This window comes from Onychomys torridus, chromosome 12 (assembly GCF_903995425.1).
Source record: "Onychomys torridus chromosome 12, mOncTor1.1, whole genome shotgun sequence".
Lineage (NCBI taxonomy): Eukaryota > Metazoa > Chordata > Mammalia > Rodentia > Cricetidae > Onychomys > Onychomys torridus.
Genome location: NC_050454.1, coordinates 34,201,674 through 34,225,622, shown reverse-complemented (window position 1 = coordinate 34,225,622; position 23,949 = coordinate 34,201,674). Strand labels below are relative to the sequence as shown.

The window sequence follows — 23,949 nt, the reverse complement described above, 5'->3', positions numbered from 1 at the left end:
TGGCACCAAAGATCCAGTTTTCAGCTCAAGAGAGCACCACTGTTAGCTAATGGGATGGTACTCTTCTAAAAGAACAAGAATTTTTAGCAAGAACTCATTCTGTTTTTCTTTCCCCCTAGTAAGATGGACTTGTCAGACTTTAGAACATTTGCAAGACAGAAACCCAAAGGCCTACTCCAGGCTAACAATGTGCAGATGACTCAAAAACATGAGGCAGTAGTGTAAAATCTGATGTGTTCAAACACAAGCCCTGCTTTTTCTTGGATAATTGGATTTCTGGAAATGTTGGGTGACACATTCCTCCATAACAACTTTGCTGTGGGATGTTCTGTATGTCAAATGTGTTGCTCTGACTGGTTAAAATAAATAAAGTTCTGATTGGCCAGTAGCCAGACAAAAAAGTTAGGGTAGGCAGGACAAGAAAGAGGAAAAGGCAGGGGACAGGAAGGCTGGGAGGAGATACTGGCATAAAAAGCAACATGTAAAGACACTGGTAAGCCACAAGCCATGTGACAAAGTATAGATTAATAAAAATGGGTTAATTTAAGATAGAAGGAGATAACAAGAAGCCTGTCACGGCCATACAGTTTGTAAGCAATGTAAGTTTCTATGTGTTTACTTGGTTGGTTCTGAGCGACTGTGGGACTGGCAGGTAAGAGAGATTTGTCCTGACCGTGGGCCAGGCAGGAAAACTCTAACTACACAACTTGTGTAGGAGTGTAGCTACCATAGCCCTCAGGCAAGCTTCCTGCCATTAGTCAGGCTCTATGTTCTCCACTGGGGCACAGTTCTTATTCCTCATGAGATATGTCCATATGCAGGTTAACTGGATAGCTCACATTATAAACTTGCATTACCTTCCAGCCCTTATAGTACTTGATAATTCCTCTTTTAAGGAAGAAATGACACTCAGTTTATCTATAGGGTTCAGGATAAATATCCACATTTCTACCATAAGTACTAAATATGATAAGATTCTGTTTCTAGCTTAGAAGTTGCTTAGACTCTTTAGTTTAAAAGGAATATGTTTGCCTTATTATGACAACAGAAACAATGGTTAGAACTTTATTTCCTAACATAATCTAGTTTGTGGCTTTCAACAAAGAGTCACTGGAAATATAAACCACAATTCCAGCACTTTTATTGGCAAATAGGGCAATACTGGTGAGTGGATACAGTAATTGCTCTTTAATAGCCATCAGCACTTCAATTTACAATTATTTTAGTCTAATGGTTTTGATCAGGCATTTCCAGAAATAAGTAAGCTGAAGTAATCCAAGAAACAAGGAAATACCCTTCAAATACAGGGAAGATTTAAAAGCTTTCTTACAATTATTCAAAATCAGATACCCAGTAAAGCCAATTCCTGGAATTGAGCATGTGTAAATACCCAACTGCCAAGAGATAATAGTAGTAAAAATACGCCAGTAACCACAGATTCTTCATAGAAAGTGTCTAGCATATACAAGCGAGTCATCCATTTGGGGCAGTGTCTAAAAACACTTGAAAAAGCAAACAGTAGTTCAGGTGTCATGTCAAAAAAGAGCAACAATACATCGGTTTTTTTCACTGGTGCTTTAAAGTTAAGAATTCAAGAGTTTTTCAATAACATTTACTCCTTTCGTGATAGAATAAACACAATATGATTTTAGTTTTATGTCTGTTCCTTAACTAATTTACAGAGTCACACTTTTATACTGATCTAGAAGGAGAGAGCTAAGTGTGAGCGGCGTACCTGTATTCCAAGATCTCAGGAGGATGGCTGCCAGTTCGAGGCTAGCCTGGTTCCATAGTGAGACTCTGCTTCAAACAAATACATGCTAGCTTATTCTGCTTTTAGATTCCTTAAAGCAGAAGTGCTTTTTAGATTGCTCTTTGAGCTGAGAAATCCTTTGTATTTGTGCATGAAGCTTGTTTAGACACATTTTTCAAGTGTCACTGAAATTTATACTTTGTCTATAATGCAGAGTCTAAGATCTTTTGAGACACAGAGCTAACTCTGAATACATAGTTCAGGTGCTACAACTAACTTTGTGAGTATCTAAAAAACCTATGGCTCTCTCATTAGCAAAAACACCATTAGGCTAGGCCTACAAGATACTGCTATACCAGATGAAAATTAAAACAAAGGGAATTGGACTGAATGGGTTGTAGGAGCTGGGTCTTGAAACATAGTGACTAATGGAAGGGAGAGGGAGAGAAAAAGGAATGATTGAGGGTATGTTGAATATAAAAATATTACTATGAAAAATATTCTTATGCAACACAACGATGTACAGTGAATATACATATAAAATTAAAAAATTCTACTTTGTGGCTGTTTGGCTGAATGTTTTATCCTAAATGAAAAATTAAAATATAAGTATTTACAAGTTGCTGCATGTGATTGAATTTGGATCCATTTTAAAGCACGAAAGAATTTAGAATATGGTGCTAACCATTTCATCACACAAAAATATTAACTACAAGTTGTTACATTTCTCTACAATACAGTGGTTTATGGTGGAGCTAACACTTTGCTTTAAAGACACAAATCTGGCTTGAGTCTTCACACTGAAAAGACATTTATTTTAAATGATGCAAAGGATGTCAATCTCTTTTAAGAACAGCCTCATAATTCTAACTTACATAACTACAGTTTACAATTATGTACAGTGCCATGGAGGAATTTGGACTTGCTTTTTCTAGTTGGAGTAACTCACTCATTGAAGGTGTAGTTAAATGGCTTTTAAAGGATGTTTTAGGGAAGAGCTAGCTAATTGGAGGAGTCTTGCTAAGCAGAGTACCTTCTTGCTCTAAATTCAACATCTTGTCAGAACTAGGGTGCATCGTCACTTTCTGATGATAAATCATTAAGTCCTTTTCTGGACAGGGTAACAGCTCAACTCTCCACTTCTGGTGCTATCAGATGCTGATGAATATTTTATATGAGTAAAATTATTCTCTGGTAGGAGCATATGCATATTACCAGAAAGCACAGTTACTCAGATATTTAGCCAAGAAATACAGCCTGTAAGACAGGAAATTTCTTTAATTGAGAGCTTAGAGTTTACATATAACTGGAAAATTTTCTCTTAGAATTGTGTGGAATATGTGACATTGTTGTGAGCAACATTTTCAAAGGAAAATATTAATAAATAATGTCAGCTACTGTATCTCAACTGTTTTATCTTTTCCTTGTTGAAAGCCTCTAATGGAATTACTGTCTTTTTAGCTAACCAACATAATAGAGCATGTGGGTAGTGATATTCAATATTTATGAAATGCTTGTTTCTCATAGGACTAAAGCAACTGATTCTTTTTCTAGAGATGACAGAATTTATCAATTGCTGCTTGAACTGGTTGTATTTTCATCTTATCACTTAAAATGGCAGAGGTCATGGCTGATACATTTTCAAAGTAAAACCTGAAACATCTCTTGGAAACACCTGGCTCAAAAGCCTCACTGTCTACAGGCAGACCTGCAGTAGCCTCCAGAGATGAACAAAAGCTGATTCTCCCTGTCAATATGATTAGAACTACAGTGGGTTTGCTACTATTATGTCTACGTTTTTAATAAATTCCAAAATTGCAAGGAAGCTTATGTATATACTTATTTGTTTGTTTACTTTCCAGGGCTAAAGATGGAAGGCTGGATGTGGTGTGAGTTAGGCAAGCCCTCTACCTCTGAGCTATATCTTCAGTCCTTCAAGGAAGTTTATGTTAACAGAATCGGAGAAAATCAGATTTCTGTTCCTCTTGTTGACTCATATAGAAGAATATTAAGCTTGTTTAGAAATCTGATGCCTATTTGTAAAACAGTGCCTGGATTCGCTTAGTGTGGAAAATAGCAAACTTTCTGAACTTTAAACATGAGGTGGAAGGCAGTGTGAGTAGCATTGGGCTGTCATTTTTCATTGGTTACATTGGCTTTGAAATCACTTACCAAGTAGGGAAAGCATTAAATTCTGAGGATTGGCTAGGAACTTAAAGAGGCTGAACTCTTGAGCTTTAATCCCAATTTACAATAGCCATAGGCAACTCACCTAAACCATGGAGGTAACTGAGAACTTAAATGTTGTTAATAGTCTCTGAGCCAACTGAATAAAACAAGTGTTATACAGGTATAGGCCAGTGGCATTACTGGGTGAGTATTGTACCTTTTCAGGAGAGCCATTATTAAGTATAGATGAAATGCTATAAATCAACACAATGAACTTCATCTTCCTGTATAGTTATCCCTGGGAATAACAGGACACAAAGTAAAGCTTTGGCATGGCTTCTTTGAAGTGCCTTGAAAGGCCTCCCCAAGGCATCTGAGACCTAGAGCTCCACTTTTCTTTCCAAAGACAAAAACATAGGAGCAATCTGAATGGAATGCTTATTTGACTACTAACTGGGTGCAAGGCTCTCAAGGCTGGTGGGGGTGGGAATTGTTTGGAGGCCCCCTAAACAAAAGTAGAGATTATACAGCTGGTTGAGTGTCTGGCTTCTTCTTCACAATTGGGTCCTGTTTGATTTGTTTGCATTGACGTTCTCTTAGTCATTATTACCCCAATCAGACCAGTTTTCACAACGATATTCCATATCTCATTTTCATCACTACATGAAATGTAGCATTGAAAGGGCCAGGAATCTTTCATGAAGCACAGCAGGACATTGACAGTCAAGCAGATTATCTCCAGATTCAACCCCAGGGCTAACTTCTTACTTTACTTTTTTTTTTTCTCTGTAGACCTGCAGGCTTTCCTTCATCAGGCTGACCAAGGCTCTCTTCACACATACCACTCAAGACTTCTTTGCAGTGTAAAATAGAAGATCAAAAGCAGGTATGGAAAAAAGGAGCCCGAGAGTTGAAATGAGCACTGAAATCCGCTCAGGTTTCATGTTGGTGATGATTAGATTCACAAAATCTCAGACCCGTGGAAGCATTTCGACTCGTCTGAAAACCCACAGCTTTTTCTTTCTTTGAAAAGACTTTTCATAATGAGCAACCCGTCTCTCATTTGAAGGTTGGAATCTTTTCTGAAAAAGTTTGGTAGGCATTTGAGCACTGTCACATGCAGGGAACCAGGTACATGGAGGACAGCTGACTCTTCAGATCCAGGGACTTGGGTAAGTGCCCAGCACGAAAGCCACTCAAAGTGGCTGCTCATGCTGCCTCTGAGTGAGTGTGGAAGACTCCTTTTAATTTAATAATGTTTTCTTTACTCGCACAGGACAACCATTAGTAAAACTCTCGGAAGTAGTTTTTTGTTTTTTTGTTTTTTGTTTTTGTTTGTTTTGTTTTTTTTGTTCTATTGATGGGTTTGGGCTGGGAAACATGGAAAGGTAGCAAAAGGAAGTTAAACAAAAAGTTCTGTATTTCACTACAGAAAGGTAGATACAAAATGAGATTGTTTGTGTGTGTGTGTGCACTGCAGTCCTTTGTGATTATTTTGTTGAGATTTGAAAAGACACCAATTATTTCCGTAATTTCTTTAATTTTTTTTTTTTTTTTGTGTATGTGTGTGTGGGGGGGGATCCTAAGTTGTGTAGGATTTCCACACCATCATACTTTGGGTATAAACTCCAGTCCTTTTCCATTCCCAGTCTGATGTAGTCCAGAGATAATCGGGTAGAGGAAGGAAACAGACAATAATGGAGACTTCTTACCAAGGATCCAATGCACTAGAGAAGCTGGCTGGATATGGGTGGCATCATCTCTAGTTACAAAGATGATATGATAATTGAAAATAATTGTGGCTTGATTTTCTTCTAACTGAAAATAATTTTAACTACCAGCTTTACATTGTTAAGTGTTGACCTGGAATCTCACATGACCTGTGAGAACTTATCCATGACTGATGGGATACTTTGGATTTCCATTTCTTGGGAGATTCCTTCCTTTCCTGTGTCTTTTTCCATTTGATGCTTACCAGAACTAGATTTGTGTGTGTGTGTGTGTGTGTGTGTGTGTGTGTGTGTGTGTGTGTGTGTGTTAAAGCAGTGTTACTTCTTGGGTCCATATATTTGAGGCAATGATTCTTTTGTTTTTAGCTTCTCTTCATAAGTTTCATAAAATTCACTTTTATGTTAAAGTAAAACAGTTTAAATATGTTTTTTTTGCAATAAAAACAGGGATGTTGAATTAATTTAAACTCCTAGCATTTCTTTTCCTACGTAAGAGAAAATCTGTCTTAAATTTCTTTTCAACCACTGGCCTTTCCTAGTGTGACATGCTTCAAAATTCTTGAGTCATAGCTTATAGTTATGTGTTTAATGTCCTTAAGTGATTTTCAAAATTTGGATTACAATTATAATACTTAGAAAAATATATAATTTGGAAATATGCTGTATGCAATTTTATTTTAAAGATTTTTTTTTCCTGAAATGCCCTTAAAATACAGCCATTATTCTTAATAGTTGTCTAATACAGTAACAATACCAGGATAGATATTCTAGTAAATTATACATTTCAAGACATTTAAGCTTTATTTTTTCCTCTTAAATAGGGCTTATGGTACATAGATGATAACTGAAGTTTACTGCTAGATATTTGTATTTTAAAGATAGATTTTGATCAGTTGAATCAAGGGCAGATGACTGGGTTATAATCTATTCAGTTATGGCATCAAACCTTAAACAACCAAAGATTTGTGTTTTTATAACCCTTTCAAGAGCCTGGGCACCATTAAATTCATTAGGAGTGCCTGATAATACTTTGTATCATTTAAAAACCTGTTAGTTAGTAATACTTGCTTGCAAGAAACTCCGGTTGTTGGCTAATTTACCAAATTTTTGCATTGTGTTTCTGGATTTAAACTGGGATGTATAACTAACTCAAGACAATAAATTAGGGCTGCTTTGTTTCCTGTGTTTGTTTTCATTGCAAAACAGTTTAGCTGGGAAGTGGATATTGTAGCTTTGCCAAGACTCAGCCAAGTAGAGCCTTAAGCTGAGTTTTGCAAACTTAAGAGTTATTCTTCATTTTGATGAGCTGTCTAGGGTGATGTCAAGTGGGAAATTAGAGAGCATCCCACTCCCATTTCTTCAGTGATGAGGAAAAGAGGTGCCTTTAAGAAGCAGCCCAGCCACCCAGCCAGTTTAACGCTGCTGTTCCAAATGCTGAATAAAAATCATGGTGAGGCTAATGACCAGTGGCCTTTATCGAGGTTTACAAAAATTAATAACAAATGAATAAAATATATTTATTGAACTAAATTTATATATATTTATATGTATGTATATAATTCCTAAACTCTATATTTAAAAGTTTTGTATAAATAGTCATATGCTAATTGTTTTTGTCATCTCAGTGAAGTCCTCCATATAAGGCCAGATAGGAAATACTTCATTTTTTTTGTAAATATCTGTCTCCACTACTCATATCTGTCACTGTACCTCAAAGGCAGCCATGGAAAATAGTACATGCAAATAAGCTGTGTTCCAGTAACACTGTATTAATAGATATTGAACTCGAATTTTATGTAGCTTTTGCATTTTTAAATGAGAGGTTATTGTTTTACTTCTCTTTTAAACATTCAGAGCTGTGGGAATTGCTCAGATCATGAGCCATACAAAAAGTAGGTTACGGGCAAAATTTGAGTGACTCTTTGGTTTAAACATTAAGTGTTTAGAACTCACAAAATGATATGCTAATGTAAAATAGTAGAAAATTATCATGTAAGTCTTTAAGATTTTCTTTTTCTTTTTCTTTTTTCTTTCTTTCTTTTTTTTTTTTTTTAGAAAAATAACACTTAAAAATGGAACCAAGCTAAAAGAACCCCAAAGTTGCTCAATTTATAGGACACAAAAGCTGAAGCTTGATAACTTAGGTTAGCAGTTTCTGTCACCATGTGCATAAAGAATCCATACTCTAAAGATCCACTACCTAAGAGATATTTTTGTTTTGACTTTCACTAAATGAGAACTGAGAGAGAAAATGAGTGGCTTTATTGTTTACGAAGTTAAGAGTCTGTAAAAGAAAGCTTACTTGAAGCATTCGCTGACAATACCCTCATTAGATATAAAATTGCATCAATCAACAGGGTGGGAAAAAGCGAACATCACTTGTTATTTTACCTCAGGATGGAGGATTTGTTAAATGTGCTTATCTGAGAAGTATCCAGCTATATCCCTACCTGTGTCTCAGTTAAGCATGTTATCATTCTGCCACAAGACATCAATATTTGTACCTCAGGAACTGCACTTTCATATTAAATCATCTTTCATTAGATAAGAAATATGATGTTAGAAAAATTCATGGCCAATTTTCTATTTCAAGTGCAAGTTATGCAATTTATATATAGAAAGTTATAATAATTTTGCAAATTTTAGGGATTCTAATCTTTTGTAGATTTTAAAAATCATTCATGCAATTTATTTATCTTTGGAATGTGTATGTATTTGTACTCATGGAATTAAATTCTGATATGAAAGCTCTAAATAGAAATTTATTTTGAATAAATCTTAAAATTGCAGTGCTAAAATTCTCACTTTTTCAAAGCTATCAAAATGCATGCCATCACTATTAGTAGAAAGAAAGAAGACTTAGTAAGAAATTGTGCTATTTGCATTTGAGTGTTCTTTTAGCTGGTATTGATATTGTTTATGAGGCACCAGCAATACTACCTGAAGAATTTTTCTAAGTGAGGCAATTAATCAAAGTACAGAACATAAATATAACAATCATATATATTTTAAAAAGTGGATCAACTTATCAACTAAATTCAAGTAGATTTTTAATTCATCGATTTTTTTATGAATTGATATAATTTTAAATTAATTTGTATATTACAAACTCCATTTCTTTTTTCTTTTTTGTATTAAAGGCATATTAACCCAATATAACACAGATGAAATTGAAAATTTTAATTCCACTAGTGATGGAATATTTAAACACTAAAGTACTGTCTTAACAAGCACTAATTACTGATTCATTTAATTTTCCACATTTCCTTTGGTTACAAGACACTCATCCATTAACAAAGAGTTTGTGAGAGTCTGTAGCCCATCTTGTCCTCTGTTAGTTCCTAAATAACAAAGATGAAAGCACATTTTTATTCTTCGGGAGCTTATGGATTTATTAGGAGGGAAAACAAATGTCAGCATGGGTGACTGTTCTTTGTAGGAGATGGTCACCAATGCCTGGAGAGCTTTTGAGTCACAGCTTGAGCAGTGGAGCCTACCTGGCATACCATGGCTAAAAGCCAAGGATGATGTTAAACATTTCACAACAAGGAATTACCTGAACCAAGTTACTAATAATACTGACTTCAAGAAATTCTCAATCAAATGCAGTACAATTTCAGGACTGCTACTCTAGAATAAGACACAGATTTTTCTGGGAACACAGAAAAAGACACTGTTAGCTTTAGAAAGAAAGGAGGTGCATTGATGGAGCAATGTCTTGAAAGAAGAGTGAGGAGTAAAAGACTCCGGAAGAGTGGGATAGAGAGAGACATTCTTGTGGCAGTGGGGGAGGGGGCGGGAGTATCTGCTTTCAGAACTTCCTACAGAGGGAGCAAAGTGAGCCAGGATGAAGATGTACAGAATAGATTCTTATCTCTGGCAGCTGTAAGAATCCTTCAGTATCTAGGATGGATGGAGCGAAACAAAAACTTGGGGTTGGACAGGTTAGAATTTGTTTGTTTATTTAGTCAGATCACAAAGTCACAGAGTTGGGGCTTTCTTCTGAAAGATGTCAGAAAGGAGAAGGGATTCAGTGACAGACTTGACATGATCAGGTAGACAGCAATAGAATTTATAGAGCTCAGTGTGAATTGTCAGGGTCTGAGGGAATCAAAATCATTTAAGATTTACATTGGAGAAGAACCTGAGGTGAAAAAAATCTCTCCACTTGTTTCCCTATAAAGATGGTTTTGACCCAACAGCTTTTACTTTTGATTGGAATCATACCAAAGAAATAAAAATGTATTCCTAGTAGTTCCGTAAGTGTGAGTATTTGTTTGGTTGATTCTGGCAGGGTTGTGCTGTTGAGTTGTGGTGGTAGAGTATTGCCCTTTCCTGGAACTGCTGCTTTCAGAATCTAACTCTGGGTAAAAGTAAAGTTTATTTACTAATAAAACAACAAACCAAACCAAACCAAACCAAACCAAACCAAACCAAACCAAACCAAACCAAACCAAACAAAAAAACTAAGGGTTGGAGATATGACTCAGTGGTTAAGGGCACTGGCTGCTCTTCCAGAGGACTTGGATTCAATTCCCAAGAACTCATATGGTGGTGATTCAGAACTACCTGTAACTTTAGTACGAGGGGATCCAATGTGCTCTTCTCATCTCCATGGTCATTCATGCAGTGCACATACATATACATGCAGGCAAAACATTAATATACATAAAAATAAAGAGAAATCTTAAAAAACCTTAAACAACAACTCAAAATAGAGAAAGAGAATCTGAATTATAGTAAAATCTTGTTTGTCAGTCTTAGTGGTTCTCAACCCTGGAAGCTTGCTAGAACCACTGGAAGAGAGACAGAAATCTGCATTACTTAAAATTATCTAGGGATTTAAAAATTGAGGTGTGTGTGTGTGTGTGTGTGTGTGTGTGTGTGTGTGTGTGTGTGTGCACACGCATATTTACAGGACAGAAGGACATGACATGTCAGATGTGTTCCTGTATCACCTTCTAGCTTACATTTTAATTAGTTTATTCCTTAACAATTTCTTATATGTATAAAATATATTCATCTCTTCATCCTGTCATATCCTTCTCCTTCTCCCTTATTTTTTTTTTTATATAAAGTGTCCTAATAAATCTGAAGTTTGCCATTTGGGGTAGTCTGGCTGGTCATTGAACTTGTGGATTCTGCCTGGCTCTGGACCCCTAGTTCTGGGATTACTGCTGTAAGGAACCATGCCTGGGTTACACAGAGAACTTGGGGATTTGAATTCAGGTCCTCTTGCTTTCACAGGAAGTGTTCTTACTCACTTAGTCACCTCCTCAGACTCTCTTTTTAGGGAATTTGCATTTTCATGAGGTGGAGACCAGTACATTATCATTATTCTCCTTCATGTGGAAAATATTAACTGATGGTCTAAATTTCCCAATAGAAAGACACAGACTAACAGATTGGATTAGAAAACAGGATCCACCTTTCTACTGCATCTGAGAAACACACCTTACCATCAAGGATAGACAGCACCTTTGGGTAAAGGATGAAAAAAGATATTCCAAGCAAATGGACTGAAGAAACAAGCAGGTGTAGCCATTTTAATAGCCAATCTTTGCTCTTTTTCTTGTAGCACTTGTAAGCTGACTTTGAAGGTAGCTCTCTAGTGAATGAAATAAAGCAAATGCTTACTGTGGTTCATTCAGCAACTAATTGCCTGTTTATCACTAGTGACATCTTTTATGTGTCTTCTTTCTTATAGACACATTTTTTGTCATGATAAGCTTTTGTTTTCACATTGTCTTTAGTAAGAATATTCACCAAAATACTGCCAAGTAAATTCTCCTAAAGAAGAGATCTCAATGTCTATGATGATTTATGTTTAAATTTGTCCCATGTGCCAGTAGCCTAATTATAATACAACATTTTCTGCAATCTGATCCACAGCCAAACATTGCCATCTCAGTGCTCACTTCCATCCATGGTCACTTTGCCTGCCACTGAGTTCTTTGACTTGGAGAGCTTATCACACCTGCTGTGGCCCACAGCTATGTTTAGAGCTGGGCTGTTCCTACAGAGCCTCAAAGCCAGTGCTGTTAATGAGACAGGAGCTGAGAGTCATGTCTGGAGTTATGTTCTATATTCCCAACTCTGGCTGTTGCAGGACTATAATTTTGTTAGGATTAGGTTCATCTTTTCCAGACTCTAAACCTCATATGCCATCTTAAGAGGTAATACCCCTCCTTTCTGTTGGAACTTTTATGCCAACCTTCACAGTCTTGACTTTGATCCTGGAAATGTTAGCCTAATTTCTGCTTCTTTGTCTAGCTCAGCTAATTAAAGGATGAAATGCCATAGCAAAGTTGTGTGACATCATTATAAAAGCTATTTACTTTCTTAGATTATGTGGGTCTTTTTTCATAGAGAGTGAGAGATAAAGGAAGGTACAGTGTACCAGAGATGCTGCAATATGAGTTAATTGGAGATTATTTACTTTTGAGCTTTCATATGAGACATTTCAAATATACAACATTGAAATAACTTAATTGTTATCATTTTGTATAATTCACACACACTTATTTTTTATGGTCCATTTTAAAGGAAATACAGTTGCTACTTAAAAGTCTGGAGTGATAATTATTTCTTTTTAATGAGACAGTCATTTTAACTGAACTTAAGGATCTGATACAGCAGTCATCTTTAGTGATCTATGAATGAATAATTTTTAAAAATTAAAAAAATTAGTAAAATAAAACCAAATTGATGTTTAGTAAGAATAATAAGGGGAGCAGAAGAGATAGTTTGGTGGGAGAAGGCACTTGCCTCTAGCCTTGATAACAGGAGCTGGATCACAGACATCTGTAGAAACAGGAGAGAACCCACTCCTAGAAGTTGCTCTCTAGCCTCCATACACATGGCATGACATGTTCCCAAGACCTTCACACACACACACACACACACACACACACACACACACATACACACACACACACACACGCCTCTCTCTCTCTCTCTCTCTCTCTCTCTCTCACACACACACACACACACACACACGCCTTTCTCTCTCTCTCTCTCTCTCTCTCTCTCTCTCTCTCACACACACACACACACACACACACACACACACGCCTTTCTCTCTCTCTCTCTCTCTCTCTCTCTCTCTCACACACACACACACACACACACACACACTGAGTAAATGTAATAAAAACATTGAAAGGAAGTGTAAATACAGAGCTTTAAATTTCAGATTCTCTCTGATGTCAACATTTACCAGAAATAACTTATGTGTAAAGTGATACTTGCTCTAACTAGCTGCAACTTCAGTGGATCCCATTTTTTCTCATTATCATTTAGTCACATGTATGGTAGTGTGCTGTTTGCAAACAGCCAAGTTTTGAATTTTAGAAATATTCCAGCAGCTGATTTTTACTTCTCTTCATTCAGACTGTTCTTCACCGTCATGCATTTAGTCACTTGCCATCAATTCCTGTGCCTAACAGATAAAGGTGGCTTGTTTGCCTCCCCGTTATTATGCAGAGGGAGGCCACAAACCTTGTTATTATGTCCCCGGAAACAACTTAACAAATAATGTAGGAACCCGGGAACAGTAATGAGACCAGGACTAAATGTGTGTTTTAGGCAAAATAAAGTATTAGCACAAATTACCAGTGGCCTGTTTTATTTTGTGAATATTGGTTCCTCAAGCTATTTGAGGAAAAAACGCCGAAATTGTCACAGCAAGGAGACAGTAAATAAGCACACACAGCCAATGGCAATGTACTTCCCCATATAATTTAAACTTTACTATTTTATTTCATTTTTTGTTTGTGGAAGGAAGAATCAAACCGTCCCAAAGTGAAAGGGCTAATAAAGCTTTCCTTTGCTCTGTGGACAGTAGTAGGCTGGGGGCTTCCTCCCGATTTTCTTTCTTAGAATGAAAAGTACACATGAGATTTTTCTGGGAGTGTCATCTACAACCTCATCCACTGTCACCGTAGGAAGGAAAAAGCAGGCTACCAGTGCCTTCTGACAGAGTGTCTAACTTTAGCTAATGGGCGTAGGTAATCTTTCTCCTGCAGCTGTTAAAGCTTCCTGGGTTTATAAGCTCCTTTTAGACTGACATCATTCTGTAGCCCCGCACTTCATACTTGAGGTGATGGATACAAGTCCATCTTGTGACTTCGCCTGATCACACTGATAATTAGCATAGAAGAGAGACAGAATTCAACCCATTGTTATGTTTATACAAAGTTTTGTTACTAATTGTGACATATATATCACATTCCAGGAAATAGATAACATACCTGCAAATATCAGTTGGAAGCGGGCATATGCGGGGACACTTTGCTCAGCCTGGAAGGAGGGGACTGGACCTGCCTGTACTGAATCCACCAGGTTGAGCTGAATCCCCAGGGGAGTCTTGGCCCTGGAGGAGATGGGAATGGAGGGGAGGGGCTAGATAGAAGATGGGGGCAGGGGCTGGAGGGGGGAGGACAGGGGAACCCATGGCTGATATGTAAAATTAAAACACAAATATAATAAAAAAGAGAAAGTTATTAGATGCCTAGACTACATTTTTTAAAAATAAGGAATCTTTGCACTTAGATCATATACTCTAAATAATTTCTAGAATCTTTACCTCTGTTAACACAATGATGATGAAGGTAAAGTGTTTCACGTTTGATCCCAAACATCCTAAGAGCATAAACACATACTGTATCTACTAATGCCAATCATACCACACTGGTATTTCCTGTCAACAATTTCAACCACAATTACCACAACCTGCATAAATAGTCTTCCCAGTATTCTAGTCACTGGGTTCATTCCTACATAAACGTGGACACAATTCAAGCTAATTCACTCTCATTGAGTTAAATTCTAATGTAACTGTCACACACAATTATATCTAGTATAAAATTTTTACAATAATTTTACTTCTGTGTGTGTGTATGTGTGCATGCACGCGCGTAGGGAAATTTGTAAGATTCTGTTTTTTTCTATACTGTGTGGGTCTTGGGTTCAAATTCAGATTGTCAGGTTTGGCAGCAAGTGCTTTTGCCTGATATGTTGTCTTGCTAGAACAACATTTGTGTGCATGAGACATTGTTCATGGCATACATTGGTGTATTGGAAAATACACTGCAAGATTTTAAGGGTGAATATTCAATCAAACATATGAATCCCCCAATTTATCCTTCCAGATTTTAAGTTTATATTTTAATTCATTTGGAATTTTTTAAATGTATTTATTTAAAAGTTTTTTTTTCTTTCATTTTTACTTGCCAGTCCCAGAATTTTACAGTCATTGGTCATTGTTTGTGTCCGAGTGAGCATGTCCAGTCTTGACACTCAGTCCTTTAGTTCTAAACTTCAGATTCCTCATATCCTGATATCCCTGACATCCCCAGTTAAGCCAGGTTATTCCACTTGACTTTCTCAAAGGACCTTTTATGTTTCTTCTCCAACATCACCAACTGCATTTTAAAATACATTTTCACATGTGTGATTGTTAGTACAAAGCTGATACACTATTTTTGTTTTTTTTTGAGACAGGGTTTCTCTGTGTAGTTTTGCGCCTTTCCTGGAACTCGCTTTGGAGACCAGGCTGGCCTCGAACTCACAGAGATCCGCCTGGCTCTGCCTCCCGAGTGCTGGGATTAAAGGCGTGTACCACCACAGCCCGGCAACACACTCTTGAGTCTATAAATGCTATGGAGGTCAGGACCATGCCTGATTGCTCATCATTGCACCTCAAGAACTCTGAGTCTCACACTTAAATAAAATGTTTAATAATTATTTGTAATAAACAAACAGTGAATGGATTAACACAGAAATTAGAAATAGTGAAAAAATCTTATAGAGTTAGTCAAGGATTAATCAAAACATGCGGCTATATTTCCATTATTTAGTATTGTTGGCAAGAATATGTTTTTGAGGATTGAGAAACCAGTTACAGTCAGCTGGAATAATTCATCAGAGTAGCCTTCTGGCTGATGCCTTCCCTGTATCTTTCTGATAAATACTATGTAAATCATCTCTACTAAGATAGTATAAATATTTTCATTCTTTAATAGTCATTCTAGTAGTCAATTGTCTAATTATTTAGAAGTGATTATGCTAATCAGTGAAATTATCATTTTATTATTAATTGGTTATGATTATACTTCATGTAATGGAGGAAGTCAATATACTAGCATAGCGTCAGAATGAATAAACATAAAAATATCCTGCAAAAGAACTCATTGAATTATTAAGAAAAAAAAAAGCTTTTAGCGTGATTTAGCTCAATCTGGCAGGTCCTTTACTTCCGTCAAACTAAGGCACCAGAATAGATGATGTAAACTAAACACTGGGCATCAGTCAGTCGGAACCCCTCAGCAGATAGACAAATGAAGGAAGTGGCAGAAGGAAGTAAATGAACATTCCTTCTGGGTCAGAGAATACTGCCTAGGTTCTTCTCATAGAAGCCTTCAGTGTTCATATTTCCTTGTGGTATACATCAGCACATTCAGAGACATAACATTTTGCAATGTGCTCTTGATGGTGACTCACATTTCCTTCTTTGTTTGAGGCATTGTTCTGAAACTTACATCGTGGGTTTTATTCTTTGTTTAGCAAGACAAGGACACTTTATGTTAAAGAATATATATGTGCATGATAATGGATGTTTCAGTTGAAGGTTTTACATTTTCATTTTCATATATATGTTGCCTCTAGTATCCAAGCATAATAAAAATAAACAATATAGAGCATTAGTCTAGACATTCTGTCAAGAGTCATTTTTCTTTATTAAACAACTATGGTCTCCAGCACTTTAAAAACAGTGATTTTGGAGGATGAATAAATGCCTTCTTTTTCTCCCCCTAGTGGGAGGATGGTAGCATCAGGATTCATAACTCATCCCTGGATGCATCCCTGGAGAGCATCAGTGCCTCTTTACTTGGTCCTGACGCTTGCTACTGAGAAGGGAGTAGCCCTTCATTTCCGTACTTCAAACTTTGATGTCTGTTGAAACATACACATTTATTTTCCCCTCTTTCCCTGGAAACACTGGCTTCCAGTTATTTCAAAGCTTCCTGAGCTGTTTCAGATGTTCCATGGGGAGGAGGCCAGGATAGATATTGCAGAAACTTGGGGAATGTGCCTCTGCCTGCCAGAGACTGCACACCTGTGTAGGACAGCGAAGCATGGTGGAGGAGATGATGCCAGAGAGGACACTAAAGAATTTTTTGAATCGTGTGTGTGTGTGTGTGTGTGTGTGTGTGTGTGTGTGTGTGTGTGTGCGTGTGTAATACTTAAAGTTACTTTTCTTGGGCACCACATAGTATCTATCGTCACAAATCTGCAAAAGCTAATGCAGCTTTTCAAAGTGTCTATGTTATTCCTAGAGAATAATTTCTGAGCTGAAAAAATGTCTTTTTTTTCTTTTTAAATTTGAGTAGTATTTAAATAGAAAGAAAGGAAGTGTAAGTTATGGACAGAAAGAACCGGTTGTTTATAACGGCTGTTCCTACGGTTGATGATATACCTCTGACTGCATCATATACAATTTCAGTACTCCATTCCTACTTCCTTGTTCCTCACTCTTCATCTACTTTTACCCGTAGCATTTATTATATACATACTTTATATTGTACTCATAGACCCCCATTTCTTTTATTAAAATGTAAGTTCTATGCAGCGCCCCCATTTCTGTACTTTAGTTTTGTCCCTTCCCTCATAGCACCAGTTACAGGAAAACATCCAGTCATTCTTTGAGAAATGAATAAAAGAAAAATACTGCATGGATCCACTGTACTTTGTAAATTCAAAACTTCCATTTGATTTGGTGCTACGCGCATCATTTTTGAGGCTAGGATCTCAGGTAACAGCTGGGGGCAATTTCTAGAGTCTTCGAGCATAAATTCTGTTACAAGCTGGATGTTTAGCTTTGGGCTGGTTTGTTAACAATTCAAAATCCTTATTTTCTTTCCCCCAGAATAAAGAGAATAAATTACCCATTTGGTTAGAATATATGTATGAAGTGTTTAAAACATTCTGTTACATACTCAGCCCTTACAGCTCATTTGTACTTTCATTAAGTCAATTTGTAAAAAGAATGATATTCTGCATGCTTCCACTGCCTAAATGAAATAGAGTTATGAAAAATTATGTTGATATTAAGAAATATTTTGCCTCAATCATATGAATCATTTTGCTCAAGGCATATTTAAGCATACATTATTAATATAATTTACTTTTTGTAAAGTAGAAGGACACTAATTTTATTTATTGAAAAAACCCCAATGAAACCAAACTGCGGTATAATCATTGCAAAGGTCAAGCTGAATTTTGAGTTCTGGATTGCCATTTCCTAAATCTGTGACCCTGTATAACTCAATTAAAGTTTTATGACATGGGTAAAAATTAAATTAAATATTAGTAGTTGAATATTAAGAACAGCACTCTGGTTGGCACACACCAAGTCTAAACAAAAAGAAGGTTCAGAATATAATTTTATAATGAAATCTAGAGAATGGTATTTGTGAGAGAATTATATTAATTTATATAAAGTTAAATGAGAAGTGAGGTTTTATTTATTTCACTTTAAATGCAGTCCTAAGCAAACAAATTAGAAGTGCATACTTCTGAAGATTCCCCAATTTTAAAAGGAAATTGTAACATGGTGAATATGTGGGGCAACAAATCATTTACATGATGCTTCCATGAGCTGTTAATACCTATTAGTACCAGTTTAAGAAATGTCAGGATTTCTTTGTTAAATTGACATTTACAACTTCTTTCTCTTTTCCTTGTCTCTTTGAAACAGAGTCCTACTATGTAGCCTGGATCATCCTTGAATTCATGATGATCTTACTGCTTCAGCCTCCTGACTGCAAGGATTGCAATGTACACTATCATGTCTGGCTTCTAATGTCTTTAAAATTCACCATTTATACATACATTCTTTTTTCCCTCTTCTTCTTTGAGCTTAAGTTTATGATGGTACTAAGTCAGATGCAAAAATCTCCTGTATATGTATTTTCATGGTTACTAATATTTATGGATACCATTGGTATTTATAATTATAACTGTTAGGCCATTTTTTATAAACTACTGTTCTTGCCTAAGCAAGTGTGCTGGTTGCTGCATTTATATAAGAGGAGAAGAGTGCAGGCTCTTCTGTAGAGTGTCTAGCAGAGTTCCCTGGAGCCAAAATCAGACAAAAGACAGTTCAGGGCATTCCAGGAGGTCCACAGATATCAGTCTATACCTCAACTTTGTAGTAGGATCAAGACAGAAATAAACCCATGTGTGCAATAAGAAGAGCTGGGAAGCCTGAGCAGACAGGACACAACCTTGTGATGAATGTGAACTAATTTCATTTCAGAGAAAAACAAAAGAAAAAATGCGAGGTGTGAATCTCCCTTCCCATTACAGCAAGTAGAGGCTCCTATTTCCTATGCAATAGGGAACGGTGGAGACAGAATTGCGGATAGGAATTTTGCAGTTTTGCAAGTTAAAAGCTTGTTTTGTTTTTTTTTTCCTCTTGTGAGTAGAATACAAAGGACTTCTAGAAGTCTTAACAATACCGCAGACACTACCAATATTATGTAGATTCAAAATATATATACACCTATACAGGAGATGTACTAATTATACTTGAACGCTAAAGCTCAGGTCAGTCCAAATGCCACCAGAAATTAAACAATGCGATTCAGGATTCAGATATTAATGGCTGTCACTAAGCCAGGGGACACCACTTTGTCTGGTGTTGGTCTGGCACACATGCTTAGTTGAGGAGCACAGACCTACTCACTGTCCTTTTCTTTGGAGACTCTTGGCGCAGGGCAGAACTTGTAGAGCAGTGTGTGGTGGCCCTGCGCTGTAATCTCAAAGCTTTCTGTGTGCTTAGCATTGAGGGATAAGGTCTTCAGATCAGCATCTTGGCTTTGAAATGACAAACTCAACAAATGGCTGAGAAGACCCAGAATTTGTATTTGCTAACACAAAAAGTGAAGTATTTTCTTTCAGCAGAAGCTGCCTCCTGCTTCTGCCTCTTCTTCATCAAAAAAATAAACTGCCAGAAGTTTTAACCTCCTGGACGATGCTGCAGCATTTGTGTGAAAGTAAAGATGGTGAGAGGCCTCTTTTAGACAGCCTCAGGTTTAATGCAGAGTTGTAAAGCAAGCGTTCCAATAGAGCTCATAGACTGATTCAATTAACACGAGTATCCACCCATTTTCAAAAACACAAATGTGCCTAATATTTTTATGATTTTTTTTTTTTTATAATGAGATACCCTCAGAGAGACCATATCTGTTCTAGGACTTGCAGTACTAACATTGAATTTGCTTATTTATTGTCAGAAGAAAAGATCTATTAAAGAGTGCAGACTTTGAAGATGCAAAGGAAACAGCCAATGATGATGGAGGGAAAAGAAAATGATACCTAAATTATTTAGTAACTGTTGATGTGTAGGTAGCTCATGCAGCAGGCTTGCTCTCAGAGAACACAGGGAATAGAATTGTATTTCTGTCACTCACTTTTTGTGTCAGTCAGTGTCAGTTAAACTTCTCAAGACTCAGCTCTCCTCCTCTGTACAATAAAGTGATGATCCCAACCTCATCCATTCATTAAGGAATATAAACGAGAAGGTTCAGGCAATTATAATGTATGAATGAGAAGGCACAGGCAAACATCTGCCACAACCCATGTTCAGAGTGCACACTTGGGAAGTTGTGTTTTGCTTCTTAAAACAAAAGCTTGATGATGTGTCAGTCTAATAAAAATAATCCAACCAGATAAAGTTTCAGGCCATGAACCCATCAGACACACTCTCTTTTTGGGAGAAAACTGTGTGGATTTAGAGTTTCCATAGTAAGGCTCTGGCAGCTCAGCATCTCATTCAGAATGTCCTGCTCTTTTTCCTAGGCATCTTCAGGCCTCTAAAAGAATGGGCTTGTTCTGTTCTATTTAAAGTGTCTTGAGGATCTAGACCATGGTGATGTAGATGTGGTCAGCAGAACCCAGAGTGTGGGGCAGCCATTCCTGTGAGCTCTTTGTTTATGGAGTGTCCCAAGGGATAAGAAGTAACCAGATAGACCTTTGTTATCCCCAAAGTAATGAGGCTTGTGCCTGCAATGTGGTATGGCAAAAGGAATAATGCTCCTGTTGAATTATGTTTTTCAGTCTATTTTTGAGAGTAAAATCATACCTTCCTTTCCCACATCCTCACCAAAGTGACTCTGTTCACCATAAACTTTTCATTCTAAACTGATGTTTCAAAAGAAAGGCACATTTCCTTCCTTTTACTGAAGACTTAATTAATCATACAAGTCAGATCTTTAAGGGAAGTTAAAATATTGTTTTTATTCCCAAAGCTCAAGCTTTTAAAATGCACTTGACTGAATAAACATTTACACTTTTGTTTTTGTTGTGCCTTTCATGTGTAGACTCAAACCACTAACTGAAATGATTTTTTTCCTAGTGTACAAAATATACTGTGGGAATAAATTGAACATTTCTGGAAGCCATTTTAACTTCATTAGGCCAATAAAAGCTCATCCAAGAAAACATTATTGAACATTCAGTCAATGCCCATTTATTTTTTCAAACCCACATTGACATCTTACAGAACTTCTTCCTTTACTTTATCCTAGGTATTTAGTGTTTTTGTGAAAAGATATTAGTCTTCCCATCTCATTAAGGAGCAGACATTCATAGGAGCAACCACAGTGTTATTCACACATATTTCCCAGTCTTTTGCTTGATTCTTGTGTTTCCTGAGAAAATATTACACAAATCATTGATTCTTGAGACAATGCAATAGTCTAGAATTGCTGTGTTGAAAGAAAGATATTTCGATGTTATTTGGTCACCGAGAATACTGATAACATTCTCAGAATAGAGCATTGAATGCTTGAATACCCCAGATTGTTTGTTTACCCCAGATATTATACATGTACTGCTGTCTCTAAATTTGTTAGTCTGCTTAAGTGTGCTGTGGACTGGCTGTTACTGGGTTGAGTTCATCCTATTCAAAACAAGTTTTTCCTTCCTCATACTGCATATGATTTACCATTAGTTCTTTTATTATGGAAACATAGCCTTCTTACCATTATCAAACTGAAGTCAAAGGATTAAAATATTGAGCCATTCTATCCAAAATCTCTGTTCTCAGTTCTTATGATTATTTTTTCCGATAACCCTGGCTTTGACTGGATAGCTATACACTGCTTATCCAACAAAGAGCTGAGATCTGCCTCAGTCTTTTTAGCAAGAAAAAGTGATGGTTAATGATGTCCACATGCTTGTTGTTCTTTCCTAGGATTTGCCATGGAACGGATATGGTTGCTGCTCCTTCTAGCGGTTAGAGTGCTTCCAGGGTCTGCTCAGTTCAACAGTTACAACTGCGATGCCAACCTCCACAGCAGATTTCCTGGTGAGTCTGGGTGTCATCTAACTGTCTGATTGCTTCTAGGAAGAAGAGTTATGTGTGAATAGTCAATCATCTAAATACATATAGAAAATGAGGTCTATCCCTTTACACTGAATGGATATTAACAATGGAAGATGAGATCAAGATAATTTTTCTCGAATTGTAATTTATATCCACATTAACATACAGAGTGGTCACCAAAGTTAATCATATCATAATGACTGCTCACAAATATGAAAAAAAATATTAGCAAGTGGGCAATAAATTGTGAGTCTAATTTCCTTCAAAAATTTGCCTAGCTGATGACTTTTTTCTCAACTTAATTTAGACTTTTAAAACTATCTTTACACGAGAATATATTTATTTGGGAGCCATATTTAAGGGGATGCTTGTGAAATATTATATGATACTTCCAAAATACTGCTTCAATGAAATGTTTGTCATCATCAAATTGGACAGGTCAACTTTTGAATGAATTTCACAAAAACTTACCAATATAATAGTTGTGATATTTGTCCATATTTGTGGACATTTCCTAGGTCAATAAACCAACACTTAAAGAGGAGGTGCTCTGTACCTTATGCTAGTGTCATTATTCATTAGCTAGGGTTGCATCATCTTCATTCCACATTTACAAATTAATGATCAGAGAATCAGAAACTGCTCTTCCAAGTCTACCATGTAAACTTCAAGACCTTTGGCCAGCGTTTACGTTCTTCATACTTGCCAAACTCCCATTTTTGGAATACATGAGAGCATTAAACCTGAATAGAGCAATCAGTAGGTGGTTCCATTTGTTGAAGCAAGAGTTTTGAAGTGAGACTGGAGTGTGGCCAAGTGGTTTCATAAACCCAGACCTATTGTTTGGGTTCTTGGCCTGTGAGGCAAGATATAGAGATCATTGTGGCAAATTCTCAAAGGTGAATCTGTAGAAAGTGTGAAGGTGAGGTTTTAATAGTACTGAATGTCACAAATAAATTTTCTTTTAAAGCACCTTTGCTTTACAGCTAATATCCACTTATGAGTGAATACATACCATGTTTATCTTTCTGGGTCTGCATTATCTCACTCAAGATGTTTTTTTTATAGTTCTATCCATTTGCCTTCAAATTTCTTGATGTCACTGTTTTCAATACTCCAATGTGTAAATTACCACATTTTCTTTATCCATTCTTCAGTTGCGAGGCATCTAGGTTGTGTCCAGGTTCTGGCTATCACAAATAAAGCTGTTGTGAATATAGTCGAGCAAATGCCCTTGTGATATGATTGAGCCTTCTTTGGGTATATGCCCAAGAGTGGTATAGCTGGGTCTTGAGGTAGATTGATTCCTAATTTTCTAAAATCAGCCACCATATTGATTTCCAAAGTGGTTGTACAAGTTTATACTCCCACCAGCAGTGAAGGTATGTTCCCCTTGCTTCACATCCTCTCCAGCATAATCTGTTATTTGTGTGTATGTGTGTGTGTGTGTGTGTGTGTGTGTGTGTGTGTGTGTGTGTGTGTGTTATCTTAGCCATTCTGACAGGTTAAGATAGAACCTCAAATCATTTTATTTGCATTTCCCTGATGGCTAAGGATGCTGAACATTTCTTCAAGTGTTTCTCTGCCATCTGAAATTCTTCTGTTAAAAATTCTCTGTTTAGTTCTGTACCACATTTTAAAATTGGATTATTTGTTTTTTTGATATCTAGTTTCTTGAATTCTTTATATGTTTTAGAGATTAGGCCTATGATAGATGTGGATTGATGAAGATCTTTTCCCAATCTGTAGGCTGACATTTTGTCCTATTGACAGTGTCCATTGCCTTACAGAAGCTTTTTCAGTTTCAAGAGGTCCCATTTATTAATTGTCAATCTTGGTGACTAGGTAACAAAGAAGGCTCAAGGGGGGATGCCTTGATTTCCTTGGGAAGAGGAACTAGAAGA

General features: G+C 36.7%; 1 protein-coding gene across 1 annotated transcript in view; it reads left to right on the top strand.

Moving 5' to 3' along the window:
• Window positions 1-5,083: 5,083 nt before the first annotated feature.
• Window positions 5,084-23,949, top strand: part of Zpld1 (zona pellucida like domain containing 1) — a 56,658-nt gene continuing 37,792 nt past the window's right edge. The window contains exons 1-2 of the mRNA XM_036204203.1: window positions 5,084-5,094; window positions 21,914-22,027. Of these exons, the coding sequence (XP_036060096.1) occupies window positions 21,922-22,027 (106 nt within the window). The 5' untranslated portion in view covers window positions 5,084-5,094; window positions 21,914-21,921. The remainder of the gene's footprint in view (window positions 5,095-21,913; window positions 22,028-23,949) is intronic.